This window comes from Xenopus laevis, chromosome 5S, assembly GCF_017654675.1.
Source record: "Xenopus laevis strain J_2021 chromosome 5S, Xenopus_laevis_v10.1, whole genome shotgun sequence".
NCBI classification, from domain to species: Eukaryota; Metazoa; Chordata; class Amphibia; order Anura; family Pipidae; genus Xenopus; species Xenopus laevis.
The window spans coordinates 122225401-122240307 of NC_054380.1; the positions used below are offsets into that span (position 1 = coordinate 122225401).

The 14907-nt window shown below is 36.8% G+C and overlaps 1 protein-coding gene across 17 annotated transcripts in view; it reads right to left on the reverse strand.

Moving 5' to 3' along the window:
- LOC108718228 (myelin transcription factor 1-like protein) overlaps window positions 1-14907 on the reverse strand; it is a 311370-nt gene that overhangs the window by 135477 nt on the left and 160986 nt on the right. For all 17 annotated transcript variants that reach the window (XM_041565032.1, XM_041565041.1, XM_041565044.1 and 14 more), the window contains one exon: window positions 13527-13606. Coding sequence is in view for 2 of the 17 variants with exons in the window: in XM_041565041.1 (XP_041420975.1) it covers window positions 13527-13534 (8 nt within the window). In the remaining 15 variants the exon portion in view is untranslated. The remainder of the gene's footprint in view (window positions 1-13526; window positions 13607-14907) is intronic.

The window sequence follows — 14907 nt, forward strand, 5'->3', positions numbered from 1 at the left end:
AGAATATATTTTCCCTGGAGTTTGAAATCATGCACAATGTAACCAGTTGGATTTTGTTAAGGAAGATCAATCTCTTTGGTTTCCCACCATATTAATAAAAGGGTTCACTTCAAGCAAGTGTGGATTAGGAAGACCCAGTAGCAGAATCTTGTGTATCTGAGAAGTTTAAGATTCACCAATCAATTAAACAGTAGTAGATTAATTATCAGTCTAGGAATCTCTATGAGAAGGGCTCAGAGTACAATGTTTTCAATGAGTCTAGGTTGGGGCCACGGGTACTACTACTATAATGAATGATAATGAAGCTGATTTTTGCAAACTTTTCCATCATATTTCACCTATTAATCCATCTTCTGTGGAATTATATTGCCATCCAGTTTAATGCAAGTTTGCTTAAAGACCCTCTGGTATTCTACCAATATTTTCAAAAAGATAAACATAATGTAAATGTTCATACACTTCCTTCAAAGCACAGTAATACGGTGGTTAATAGACAAACTCAAATATCTGTAGGTTCCAAATGTGCAAAATAACAACATTATATTTACTTCCTGTGCTCCAGGAAGTAAATATAAAACGGACGCCGGCGTAAAAAAAACGGGCGTCGGCGTCAAAAAACGGGCGTCGGCGTAAAAAAACTGGACTCCGGCGTCAAAAACGAGACGCCGGCGCAGTTTAGCAAATTTGTTGCAGTTTTGCCAATTTCGCAAATTTTTCAGCGTAGCGAAACGGCGAAATTCACCCATCACTATTCAGCAAAGGTTCCTGACTATATCTAATGTTTCCAAATGTTCCTCACTATATCTAATGACACCGCAAGCTGAATAATTATAGACAGGCTATGGAACTATGAAAGTTGATGCCACTTCCATTTGCAGAATGTTTATTTCGAGATCACATTGAAACAAACAGCAATGTGAAGACAACAAGTGTGGGATATGGTTCCTGAGAAACACCAATAGGGATCATACAAAAATATACCAAATCTTCAACCTATCTGCAAACACCATTACATCTGTTTTTAAAAATGAAAGAATTATAGTACAACTCCAAACTCTACAGTATATAAGGCTTACATATGGCAGTCCATCAAACTCAACAGGGTAAGGAGGTCATTTATTGTAGAAGCAACCAAGTAGACAAAGGTAAGACTGAAGGAACTGAAGGGGTTCACAGTTGTCACTGTATATTATATATCTATCTATTATCTATCTATCTATCTATCTATCTATCTATCTATCTATCTATCGATCTATCTATCTATCTATCTATCTATCTATCTATCTATCATCTATCTATCTATCTATCTATCATATATCTATCTATCATCTGTCTATCTATCAATCTGCTCGTCGTCAGTTCTGATGTATTTAACAAAATAAAAGGGAGTCAGTTTAGACATTGTAGAAGAGAAATTGATGCAAACTGTATAACACATTGGTATCCCAGTTATCTGTTTTATAATTATTTGAGTTCCAGGTTTCATTAGTCTTTGACAGCAAGGCTATGAACCCCCCTTATTATAACTAGTAATTTACTTTTGTCAGTAACGGTAAGCCAAGAATATAAAGATGATTCATATAATGTCCATGTCATGTAGAATAGTGATAAGTACACATTGAGACTGTACTAATTGGCTCTATTAACAAATGATACAGCATTTAAAACTAACAGAGGCTGTCATTGGGTTAGAGTGCAATGTGGTAGAAACACAAGCAAATATGGGCTGGGGCATACCACCAACATACCACCTGTTTTATCAGAACAGACTTATATATGTGCAACCCCTCTTTGCCTCCCAAAGAGTCCATGAAATCTTCTGCACATGTAGTTCGGAATGAGATCTTGTTTACTTTTCTGTTTTACTCTAATGGTAGAAAATGATTACAGTTTGGGCAAAGGAGGAGCAAATTATTATGAATCTTTTACTTTTTTTTACTGACTTTCCCCAGTCAGTTGCAGTGCTGTGCCAGACTCCCTCTTCCCATAAGTTTTACTCCCCACTGAAAAGACCTTAGCCCTTCCAAAAATAATTCTGATATGGGTAACTTTTAGCTAGGGGAATTTTTTTTTAAGAAATAAACACACAATAGAGATATTCAAGAATTTTAAAAAACTTGAAGAAGCTTATATTAAGGGGCACATTTACTTAGCTCGAGTGAATGAATAGAAAAAAAATACTTCGAATTTGCAAAGTATTTTTTTGGCTACTTCAACCATCGAATTGGCTACTTCGACCTTCGACTATGACTTCGACTTTGATTCAAACTAAAAATCGTTCGACTATTCGACCATTCCATATTCGAAGTACTGTCTCTTTTATAAAAAACTTTGACCCCCTACTTCGCCACCTAAAACCTACCGAACATCAATGTTAGCCTATGGGGAAGGTCCCCATAGGCTTTCTAGCCAATTTGTGATCGAAGGAAAATCGTTCGATCGATGGATTAAAATCCTTTGAATCATTTGATTTGAAGGATTTAATCGTTCGATCGAATGAATAGCGCTAAATCCTTCGACTTCGATATTCGAAGTCGAAGGATTTAACTTCGACAGTCGAATATTGAGGGTGAATTAACCCTCGATATTTGACCTTAAGTAAATGTGCCCCTTGAATTTTAATATTCTAATAAATTAAGTTAGGGATTTATATTTACAGATTTGAATCAGATAATATGAATCGATTCTTCATAAAATCAACCAGTCAGATTCACAAATGGGCTGTTCCATATTAATAAAATTCTGCTGAAAAATCTTTTTACATTTTGTGATGCTTTATATGCCATACGAAAAGACAAATGTATTATATATATTTAGAGGGGAAACACACTTGAAAATGACATATGGGAATGTTGCACTGGGTTAGTTGTTATAGTTGTCATTTCATAGACATAACACACACAATTTTGCCTTTCATCCTCTGCTCCCTGAACTACACAGGTTTATTTTTCAGGTACACATCAACTTTGAATTGATTTACAGCATATTTTTGCAAAACATGAACAAACAGGAGGATCAGCTATATATATATATATATTGTTAAAAAGAGCTAGCAGGGTTTATGAGACTCTGAATCATGAGCTGCAAATGTGTATTTCCAACAATAAGAAACGTTATTTTCATGACAGACCCAAATGGAGAATGTTGAGTTTTTGTTGGAAGGTATAAGATCCTAAAATATATCTAATATAGAAAACTGATTGGAGTGTCCAATGATAAGTAATGTTATTTTCATGACAGGCCCAAATGCATACTGAGAATTATAAAAACCTATAATACAAAACTGTGCCAAGTTTAACCTGTCAAGGTCCCTTAGAAGTGAATGGGAGCTGCCCTGATGCTTTTGTTTGCTAGTAATTATCTCAAAAACGTATATTTTTTTGAGGTTTACATATTTTTTAGCGCTTCATTCAGCATTTTCTCCATTTGTACTTTTTTTTTATTTGGATTTGAATTAGTTCCACAGCATTTGTAATTTAAGAGGAACAAACCTCTAAAACCACTAAAATTCGACCACCGCTTTTTACTGAGCTCATCCAAAACTCAAATGTACTTTCTACCCATCACTGAACACAAAATCGCACTTTCCATTACTCTTTGAACTTAATTTTATTTCTTGCTAATTCTGAAGTAGAGAAGATGGGAAAATAGAAGTATCAGCTGTATGGCATTCCCTTTGCTATCAAGAATGGGACAGTGGTGAGCCTCTCTCTATATATATATATATATATATATATATATATATATATATATATATATATATACAGTATCTAAGCCTTCCTTTAATGTCAGCCAGCCAATAGTTCTTAGGGCAAGGTCACACAGGGTGTTTTAACTATTGTGTTTTTAAAATGTAAATACGCATGAAATGAAGCCCTACTGAAAATAATGTAATACGCATTATAGCAATGCCCACTGGGAGTTTGCGACTCAGCATATGCCATAAGATGCCATTATTTGTATTGTTCAGCAGAAACACCAATATGCCAAGGAAACGCCATATTATTGAACTTTATGGGGCAAATTCACTAAGATCCGAAGTTGTGCCGGCGATAGCTTCGCCACACTCCACCGCACTTCGCCAGGCGTAGTTTCGCCAGCGCTACGCAAATTCACTAAAATGCAAAGTTGCGCTCAGGGAGGCGAATGGTAGCGAAGTTGCACTAGCGTTAATTCGTCAAGCAAAGCGAAGTTACGATAGTGATGCCTAATTTGCATATGGCGCCAAGTTAAAGTACAATGGACGTATGTGTAGCAACAAATACATTATACTACACAAGCCTGGGAAAGCTTCATAAAACAAAATAGAGTTGTTATTTTGCCCTACACATGTGCCCACTGTATAGTTTAGGTGCCATATGTTAGGAAATGTAGTGGGGAAAGAGGGTACCCCCAAAAAAATGTATGATCTTTTTCAGCCTATCACCCTTAAAAAAGGAAAAGACGCCAGCGTTTTTTGGGACGCAAACTTTTTTTGAAGCAAGCCCTATCTACTCTACTGCACTTCGTCTGGTCTCAGGTGGCGAAGGCAAGTCTGGCGCAAGAGGTAACGTTCAGTAAAATGTGCAAGTTAGTGAATTAGTCGTAGTTACGTCCCATTCGCCATAGCCCAACTTCGCCTGGCGTAAGGGTGCAAAGTAGCGCCAGAGTAGGTCCACTTCGCTAGTGAATTTACGCCAGCGCCTGTTAGTAAATCGGCGAAGTAACGAAATGACGTCACACTGCCGAATTTGCGCTAGCGTTAGCCGTTTCACGCTTTAGTGAATTTGCCCCTATGTGATCCTCAGGTTAGGAAATACACTTCGCTGAAATACACAGCGTCTTTTCAATATAGTGGCAAAACTCTTGCGAGATGGATTGTGCATATACGTATTTGCCGTCTGATGTAATTACGTTGTGTATTGACAATCAGTCCAGCTACATTTTGCATTTAATTGCTTTTCTGCTTGGCTTTTTTTCACAAAAGTTTAATAAAATTCTTTCAAGCGGAATTGTGGGGAGCGAGAAATGCGTTTTGGAAAAAGAAAACTACAGGCTGAAAAAGGAACATTATCATGCACATGGTGTATTTATACTTAACAGCGCATTTTTAAAAAACATAAAAACGCCCTGTGGGAACTTGCCCTTAGACATCCAATTCTTTTTCCCCAATTATAACAAATTGGTTTAATAACATTACTAATTTTACTTTTTACTTTACTTATGTATATATGATATACCGTATTTGTAAAATGTTTTTGTACACTTGTTGCATATAATGTTCATTTTAGTTTTAAAAAATAATGGGATTACCACAAAAAAAAACACAAAAAAATAAAGCTTGTTGGTTTTTGCCAATGTTGATTGCCTAATTCAGATTTAATACAAGGTGAGCAACAGTAACTTTCAGAAATACACAAACAGACTTATCTATCAAGTTATCTTTGAAAACAAGCATTGGTTGGGCATGCGGAACTAAACAGGAATGTCAGATGCCAAGTATAACATATTTTACAACCAGCAAGAATTTTATTCTGTGGATTTAAAAGCAGCTCTTGGTTCTCCAGAGTTTAGATTCATGAACCGCTACCTTTTTTGAAAGCAGCTTTAGATAATATACAGAAGGAAAATCGCCTCTCAAATCCATTTCGAGACTTCCAACATAATGTGTTTCATTCTTCAAACTGTATAGTGCATTGCAATGCACCTTCAGCCACATTAAACCTATCACAGTACTTTTCTTAGTCATCAAGGACTGTGGACTAAAACCTGAAAGGTGATGAGGGTGTTTTAAAAAAGTCACTAAACGGGAAAGTAGGACTTGCATTCATTTTATTTGTCTGTAAACGTTTAGTACGACCCATGGACATATGGAGATATTCCTATTCTTCTTTGACATCAAGCTTATTCATATGAGACATAGGTACCATAGAGGTTGTCCTGAAGAGTGTTTTTGAATTCTCAAACAAATCGTAAATGAAATAGTGTCTTTATTAAGTAATCAAAGGATAGAAGAATGGCTTAATCAACTCTTCTGGCAATAAGAGTAAAGACTGCTGAACCTCATCTTAAGCAATCGTTCATCAAAACATAGTCAATATTTTGGGACCAATTTGATTCTAGTTGCAAATCTCAAACGTTGGGATTGCTACAGTTATAACTCTCTCTGTAATGACTAATTCTGAATGTTTCCTGTTCAAAACAATATAAGTACAGGTATAGGATCCCTTATCCGGAAACCCGATATCCAGAAAGCTCCGAATTACGGAATGGCTGTCTCCCATAGACTCGATTTTATCCAAATAATCCAAATTTTTAAAAATGATTTCCTTTTTCTCTGTAATAATAAAACGGTAACTTGTACTTGATCCCAACTAAGATATAATTAATCCTTATTGGAAGCAAAACCAGCCTATTGGGTTTATTTAATGTTTAAATGAATTTCTAGTAGACTTAAGGCATGAAGACCCAAATTACGGAAAGATCCGTTATCCCCAGGTCCCGAGCATTCTGGATAACAGGTCCCATACCTGTACTTCTATATCATATTGCAAGACATTATTCTACTTGTTTAGCGCTTGATATTTACTGAGCATTGTTAGGTTTGGTTTAATATGGTTTACTTACTTCAGGGGGCAGATTTACATAGGGTCGAATATCGAGGGTTAATTAACCCTCGATATTCGACTGCCGAATGTAAATCCTTCATCTTCGAATATCGAAGTCGAAGGATTTACCGCAAATAGTTCGATCGAACGATTTTAATCCATCGCTCGAACGATTTTTCTTCCACCAAAAACTTGTTACAAAGCCTATGGGGACCTTCCGCATAGGCTAACATTGCACCTCGGTAGGTTTTAGGTGGCGAATAGGGGGTCGAAGTTTTTTTTAAAGAGACAGTACTTCGATTATCGAATAGTCCGATATTCGAACGATTTTTAGTTCGAATTGTTCGATTCAAAGTCGTAGTCGAAGATCGAAGTAGCCAATTCGATGGTCGAAGTAGCCAAAAAAATCATTTGAAATTCAAAGTTTTTTTTATTCTATTCCTTCACTCGAGCTAAGTAAATGGGCCCCCAGATCTAATAACAGTCTAGGTGACGAAACCAACAATTATTTGTAGTTTGTTGTCCTTCTATACTATTAGTCACCTTAAACTGTATAGACTTGTTTCATAGTCCAGCATTGGACTTCTGTTAAAATCTTGATTGTTTATGTAAAACACAATTAAAATCTTGAAACACAAAAGAATGGCTGCAATGAACTCATCTTATTACAGTGCAACAAGGAGCACCCTTTTTTCCACTGCAGTGAAATGTAGTGATGAGCGAATCTGTGCAGTTTCGATTTGACAAAACTGAGAAAAATTCGCAAAACACATTGACTTGGGCTTCAAAATAATTTTGGTGTGCGTCAATTTTTACTCGAGCATCAATTTTTATATGCACGAGTATTTGGTCCAAATTTTGGACAATTTTAACGTGCAGCACTTTTTTTGACGCAGTGGATTTTTCACAGATGAATTGTGACAGTTTCGCAAATTAATTTGCTTGTGGCGAAACGAGGAAATTTGACGCAAATTCATGTCTAGTGAAACGTAAGGGAAATTATCTTCATCAATATATAAGGTGCAAGACCAGCTACATTATTGCTTTTGAAAAAGTGTCTGTGACCACGAAATGCATCAAGCATGTAGACTATGGTGTGTTTCATGTTTTTAACATGTTTCAATACTGAAATCCAGACATTTTGTTCTTTAGTCCTCCTGAGATCTGGGTTAATGGGCAACTTTGTGGTATTAAAGTGGTATGAAAAATTTGGGAAAAAATTATTCTATGGGTCAACTAAGGCTCCAGCCACACATTATAGGATATAGTTTCAATAAAATGTAATTGGTCAGAGAATGCTACTATGACATTTAGGGGGTTATTTATCAAAGTCCGAATTTATCTCAATATTTATCTACAATCAAATCCGCTAGGGTTTTTTTACACGTATTTATTATTACACATTCCCTAAAATTTGCTTTGCGGGAAAAAATCAGATTTTCAAGTTTTTTTTACGATTTTTCATCAGATTTTTTCCAATTTTTCATCCGATTTTCAAGATTTTTTCCGGAATTTTCCCCCGAAAACTTTGGGGTATTTCACGAAACACAGCGCACATCAAAAAATCATCGGGACTTCTCCCATTGACCTATATGCAGCCTTGACAGGTCTGAGAAGCCGGATTTTCAGAATCAAACGTTTCCATCCTCAGGGTTTAATAAATTCTGAAAACTGTGTGATATTTTAAAAGTCAGATTTTATCCAAAAAAGAATCACACATTTTTTGTGATTTTTGAATTCTGAGTTTAGTAAATAACCCCCACAGCTGGATGTTTCCACGAGGAGGCACCTATGGGGCTGGACTTTGCAAAACACTATGAAAACTTTTGGGTGTGCATATTTATCCACAGACAAATTGCACATTTTAGTATTTTTAACTAAAAAGAAATACTGCAAAAATTTGCTGTTTCCATAAGGTGCCACCTATGAGGGTGAACTTTGCAAAAACACAAAGCAAAGCAGGAGATGACACTAGAAAGGACATAAGGAAAAATAAGGGGTAAATGAAAAGGCAACTTTACAGAAGCAACATTTAGATAATTTATTAAGGGTTTATGAGATTTTGAAGGGAGATTACATAAGGATATTCATTTTTCTGAATTTTACTGACTGTAATGTCAAAGAGAAATGTTATTACCATGTCCTGTATGTTTATTTCCTAGCTTGCATCGTATGCTGTTAAAGGCTTTCTGTCTAAAGGCCATTCCGAAAGTTTAAATGCCACTCCAAGCATCTACACTGTGTTTGTATGAAAAACCTTTAAAGCCACCACTAAAGAGCCTCTTACACTTTGCAACACTACATGTCCGTGTGCACCCAGAGAGCTTCCATTTATTAAACACATAATTAAAAGCTATTAGGCAGGACCCAATGATGAGTATTTGCATTCTAAAAAAGATTTTGCACTCATATACTATTGCTTGTAGTGTAAGAAATAAAATTAAACATAATGTAAATACCTTCATTAATTGTTCAAGCACATTTCCAAATATTTTGTAAATATTTTATTTGTAATCAAAAAAAATTATTTTGGAAATGTTGGTGAAACCCACACAGTGTCCAGCAACTACACGTGTGGAACAGACTGGAAGGAACCTGTCTGCTATATATCCTTGAGGATGTGGTTTGAGGGATAAAAGACCAAGAAAAAAGCAGCTGGGTTTGATGGAATGCTTTAATAAGCAACATTATACAAGTATAAAAAGCAGACACAGTAGCAAGTCCACTGGCAGGCTACGACAAATAAAAGAAACAGGACAGAGGCGATAACTAGAAGATCAGCAGATACAAAATAAGCACCGGGCAGGAACACACTCTCTCGTAGAAGTTCAGGACTCAAGCGCTAGACTATAGAAGGAAGTTAAAAAGGAAGGCTTACACAGCCTCTTAATTGAGAATTGCCTACAGCTAGACATGATAGATTGCAGGTTCAAGCCAAGTAAGACAAAGGCAAAGACAATAGTCAACAACATTAATTACAATGCTAAACCCACACATCATCCTTGGGCTCAACCAAAAGTAGCACTGGACTTGTTGTTTTTGTTCTGCAGCTCTCAAATTGTAAAAATTGGCTCATGAGTAAAAAAGGTTGGGGACCCCTGCCCTATGGTAAAGCAAAAGGTTGAAGATTGAGTAAATCTTGCATAGTGGGCAGTAAGTATCGGGTATCGGGTTGCTATCGGGTTACACTGCCTCAGTTCTCCCAAGTCAATAAAGAGGAGCTAGTTTTCCTTCTATCATCACATGAACAATAACCTGCTCTTTTGATCACATATCTTTACATTTTATCCGTTCATTACTTACTGCCCACTATGCAGGACTTACTCAATCTTCAACCTTTTGCTTTACCATAGGGTATTCCCTTCAGGCTGTAAGGTACTGTCTTCTTTTTCACCTTCCTCCAAAGAACAGTTTTCACTCTACCCACTGTCTACTCCAACTGCTTTTTGTCCACCACTACACTGAACTTGCAAGTCAACAGTGACCTTCATGTGTCAAATTCATGGATAATTCTCTATATTAATCATTCTAGACCTCCCTTCCATGTTTGACAACACCATTCAATTACATACTCAGGTTTCCCCGCTCCCTTTAGATTGTAAGCCCTTGAGGACTGGACCTTTATTACTTATGTGCACAACAGTGAAACATGTTGGCACTTTATAAACTCATTTTGTGGCTCATTTACCTAGATCACTCATTTGAAGCTGATCCTAAAAGGTAATACTTGGGTGAATTCAAGTAGACAGTTAACCAATGTGAACCATACCTATTATACTGTATACATAATGATGGACGAATTTATTCGCCAGGAGAAAAATTCTCGGCGAATTCTCGGCGAATTTGCGCGATTCGCCATCGGCTAATTAATTCTTTTAACGGCCACAAAAATTCACCGGCGTCCAAAAAAATGGACGCTGGCGCATTTTCGCAAATTTTTTGCTGTTTTGCAAATTTCGTGGCGCAAATTCGCCCATCACTATGTATATATATATACACATACAATGCCTTAAAATAATATAATTTCCCAGTTAGTTATTTTGTGCACATTTCATTTCTGAGAATGCTTAGCAGATGTAAAATAAAAAACATGTACAATCTCAATCTCAATCATGCTCAAACTATCTAAATCTGAAATTGAAACAACATGCATGTTATGAACATTCTAACAGCTACTAACATTTTAACCAGTGTTCCTCTTTAATTATAAAACCATGACAAACAGCCTATGCCTCAGCAGTCCTCAGGAATAATTTGAGACTGAGAGCTAATCTAGAAAGGGAGAAGTAAGTATTCTTAAATTGGGTGACTTGCTTTGCCCTGTGCTTGAGGTCATGCACTGACTCATCCAGGAAACCAAAGATAATTGCACTTAGAAAGTGGCACAAAAATGTCATCCTCTCTTAGGTAGAGCACAGTAATCCTAGTGGAAACAAGGTTTTTTTTCACTCTATGTTGCTGAATTAAAATGTTTGACTAAAAGAAATTGAAACCTTGTTTTTTCTACATTACCACAAACACTTGTGTTATGCATTAACGGAACAATAACACAAAATACTATACTTCTTTTTTTATATGAAAGTGGGTAATGATAATTTAGAAAAGGCAATGAAAAAAAAAACCAGGATATTTATGGCAATTAAATCGCATTGAGCTTTTTACCTGCCAGCATGCGTGGGAAGGGATTTCTTTGCAGAGATTCATTTCTTAAATTTCAAAACCCTAAAAATGTTGGGGTTTTCTGATTCTTGGAACAATTCATAAATATGCAGGTGAAAAAGGTTTTCTGCCATGTTGTAAAACTTGAAGACTGATGCCAAAGTTACCAAGTTTAACCATGAGAAACATAATAAGGTGGTCGTGTTTCTACAGTATATACAATATAATCACATTGCTTATATGACATTTTTTATTTCAGTGCAGTTTAAATCCTCATTTAGCACAAACAAAATTTATATACATGTATACAAATATAGTTTTTTTTTGCGTGGGGCAGTCTATAAATTAACACAGTATGGGGCAAATTTACTAAAGGGCGAAGTGGCTAACGCTGGCATAATTTCGCTGGCATAACTTGGCACTCGGTCTGCCGAAAGAGCACTACTACGCAAATTCACTAAGTTTTTGATTTTACTGACCATTACCTTCGCCACCTCAGACCAGGTGAAGTGCAATAGAGTAGATAGGAGTTCCTCAAAAAAAAGTTGAACATTTTTCTAAGTCCCAAAAAACGCTGGCATTTTTTCCTATTTAAAGGGTGGCAATTAGTGATGGGCGAATTTATTCGCCAGGCACGAATTGGCGGGGAATTTGCGCGATTCGCCGCCAGCGAATAAATTCGCGAAACGCCCGCAAAAATTCGCGGCAAAAATTCAGGCCGGCGTCTCGCAAATTTTTCGCCGTTTCGCGAAACGGCGCAAATTCGCCCATCACTAGTGCCAATCTTATGCCTGGTATTTTTCCTTGCACCCAGGGGCACTGGGCCAATGGTTCTGGTTACCAAAGTCAGAAAAAATGCCTCTCCTGGTAACTTTAAGAGCCCCATTTCCTGTTTTCAACATAGAAATTCAGCTCTTCTAGTGTAGAGAGCACAATTGTGTTCTCTGCACTAGTGATGTGGAACCCCCTCAGACTCACGCAAGTGGCAGAAGGAAAGTCGTCTCAGGTGGCAGAATGGGCAGCATTGCCCCTGATTACACCCAATAGTATACAATTTCACAGCAATAATACTTTTGCAGCTGATAAATGCAAAGGGAAGTCTGTAGGCACGTATGAACTACAAGGCTCCCTTGTTCCTTTTCGTTTTGAGCCGGGTACATCATTCACAGTACCAAACAATGGATTAGGAGCATTTGTGCCAGAAACGTGGAAATGTTCCCCAACCAATAAATGTACGGTGTTTAAACTCACATTTTTGCACATAGCTACATATCTATTGCTTCTGCTACTTTTTATTACTCGTCTTTCTATTCAGGCCTCTCATAGTCCAGTCTCTTATTCAAATCAATGCATTGTTTCTAGGGTAAGTTGAGCCCTAAAAAAACAGATTGTTGAAATTACAAACTGAAGAGCTGCTGAAAAAAAGCTAAATAACTCAAAAACCAGAAATAATACAAAATGAAAACCAATTGCAAATTGTGTCAGAATATCACTCTCTGCATCATACTTAAAGTTAACTCACTCAAAGGTGAACAGCCACTTTGAGATATGAATCTCCAAATTAAGGAAAGATCTATTATCTGGAAAGCCCCAGGTCCCGAGTATTCTGGATAACAGGTCCCATAGCTGTAGTAGTTTGGGAATTGATGAAAATCTTATACAGAGGAGGCAAACAAGTACTAATGTCTTTTAGATATTCAATATTCTTTTCATGTAGCGAAAAATAATGTTGTTATTCTTGCTTTGAAGCTTAAAGGATATATTGCTACCCAAAATAGTTCTAGCTATATATAAATATATATATAACTGTCCTTTGAGTTAATACCCTTTTATGGAAGACAGTACTTTATTTGCTTTCAAAGGTACTGGGTGACACTGCCTAGAGTTACACAGTCTGTTTTCCACACAAATCACCAAGTCCTTCTCAATTAATGATGCTCACAACATACTTTCTGTGTTTACCTAGCATTTTGTTTATCATTTCAGTACAATCAAAGTCAATTTAACTTAAGGGAAATTCAAGAACAAAATGGTAGTCTACTCTCCAGTCTCTGTACAAGAACTGGCAACTCTGCAGAGTGTTAATGGTCTGCTTTCTTAGATGAGTATACTGCCAATTTACATTAAACAAGGATCCCATTTCTGATACAGAAAAAGAACATAGCAGGTAAATAAGTTGCAATACTTCTTGCTGGCACATGAACCCCGTGGCAGCAATATAAGCCAATCATCAACTGATCCTCAAGTTACAGTGTACAGTGCAGTACATTTTTTGAGTACCTGAGCATTTGCACTTTCTTTTCTGGGAGGTGAAGCTGAAGTGACAGTGCTTTGCCCACAGGTGGGTGGGATCTCGGCACCTGAAAAAGACAAGATAATGTCCATTTAAAATTTTATTCACATACATACAAATGCATTTAGTGAAACTTTGTATTAAAAGGGTAAATATGGCGATACATATATATGTTATATAGGGGTATATTTATCAAAGAGTGAAGTTAAAGATTACCACAATCCACCAGAGTGGCACAATCTGTGTTGACCTCTAACTTCACTCTTTGATATACTGTATATATTCCAATAGTTTCTATAGAAGGATATAAAACTGCTGCCAAAACATAAGCAAACTCAAAGGGGCAAATTTACTAAAGGGCGAAGTGGCTAATAATAGCAAAAATTCACAAGCGTGACGTCATTTCGTTACTTTGCTGATTTAACGGGTGCTGACGTAAATTCGCTAGTGAAGTGGACCTACTCTAGTGCTACTTCGCACCCTTACGAGAGGCGAAGTTGCGCTCTGGTGAAGGGACGTAACTTCACTTTGCTTGACGAATTATTGGTACCGCAGCTTTGCTACCTTTCTCCTCCCAGAGGGCAACTTCGGACTTTAGTGAATTAGTGGTGCCCTGGCGAAACTTTGCCTGGCGAAGTGCGGCGAAGCCAATGCTGGCGCAACTCCGAAGGTAAGTAAATTTGCCCCATAGACTATGGGACTTTTCAACAGTGAACAACTGGTACTAGCAAATCATGAAGTTATACCCCACCTTCTTACTTCATTACTTGCAATTCCTGTCTATTGTTTAATTTAAAGGGGACCTGTCACACTAAGAAAAAAATCCAAATCTTATTTTATGGTGTTAGCCAAGCAAAATGAATTTTACTTACACTATGAAAATTAATCAAATCATGTTTTTTTAGTCTTGGAATTCACAATGACAGCAATTAGGCAGGTGCCATGTTTGTGGACACTGTTATTAAGGCAAACTTTGCATCAAGCCAAAATCTTGTTTATGTGTAAGAATGGGGGACCTGCACTGCCCATGCACTGACTACACAATTAGATGAAGAGGAGGGAGGGGAAATGTGGGAAGTGCAGTCATAACTAGGAAGTGCAGAATAGAAAGTAAAAGTAACTGCCTGCCCCACCGCTATGCGCAGAGGCTGGGCAGGCAAAATGTGATTGACAGCTGAGACTTTTAAACAAGTTTATAACTGTTTATGCATGTTTTAATTTAAAAAAATGCAAATGTTTACTAAAACTTGACTTTCACTTATTAAAGAAATATTTGACCAAACACACAAACCCTAATACCTTTCATTTACAATAATTATTCTTAATAAAATTGTTGCAAAAAAAAAAGCCATGAGAAAAAGTATTTTG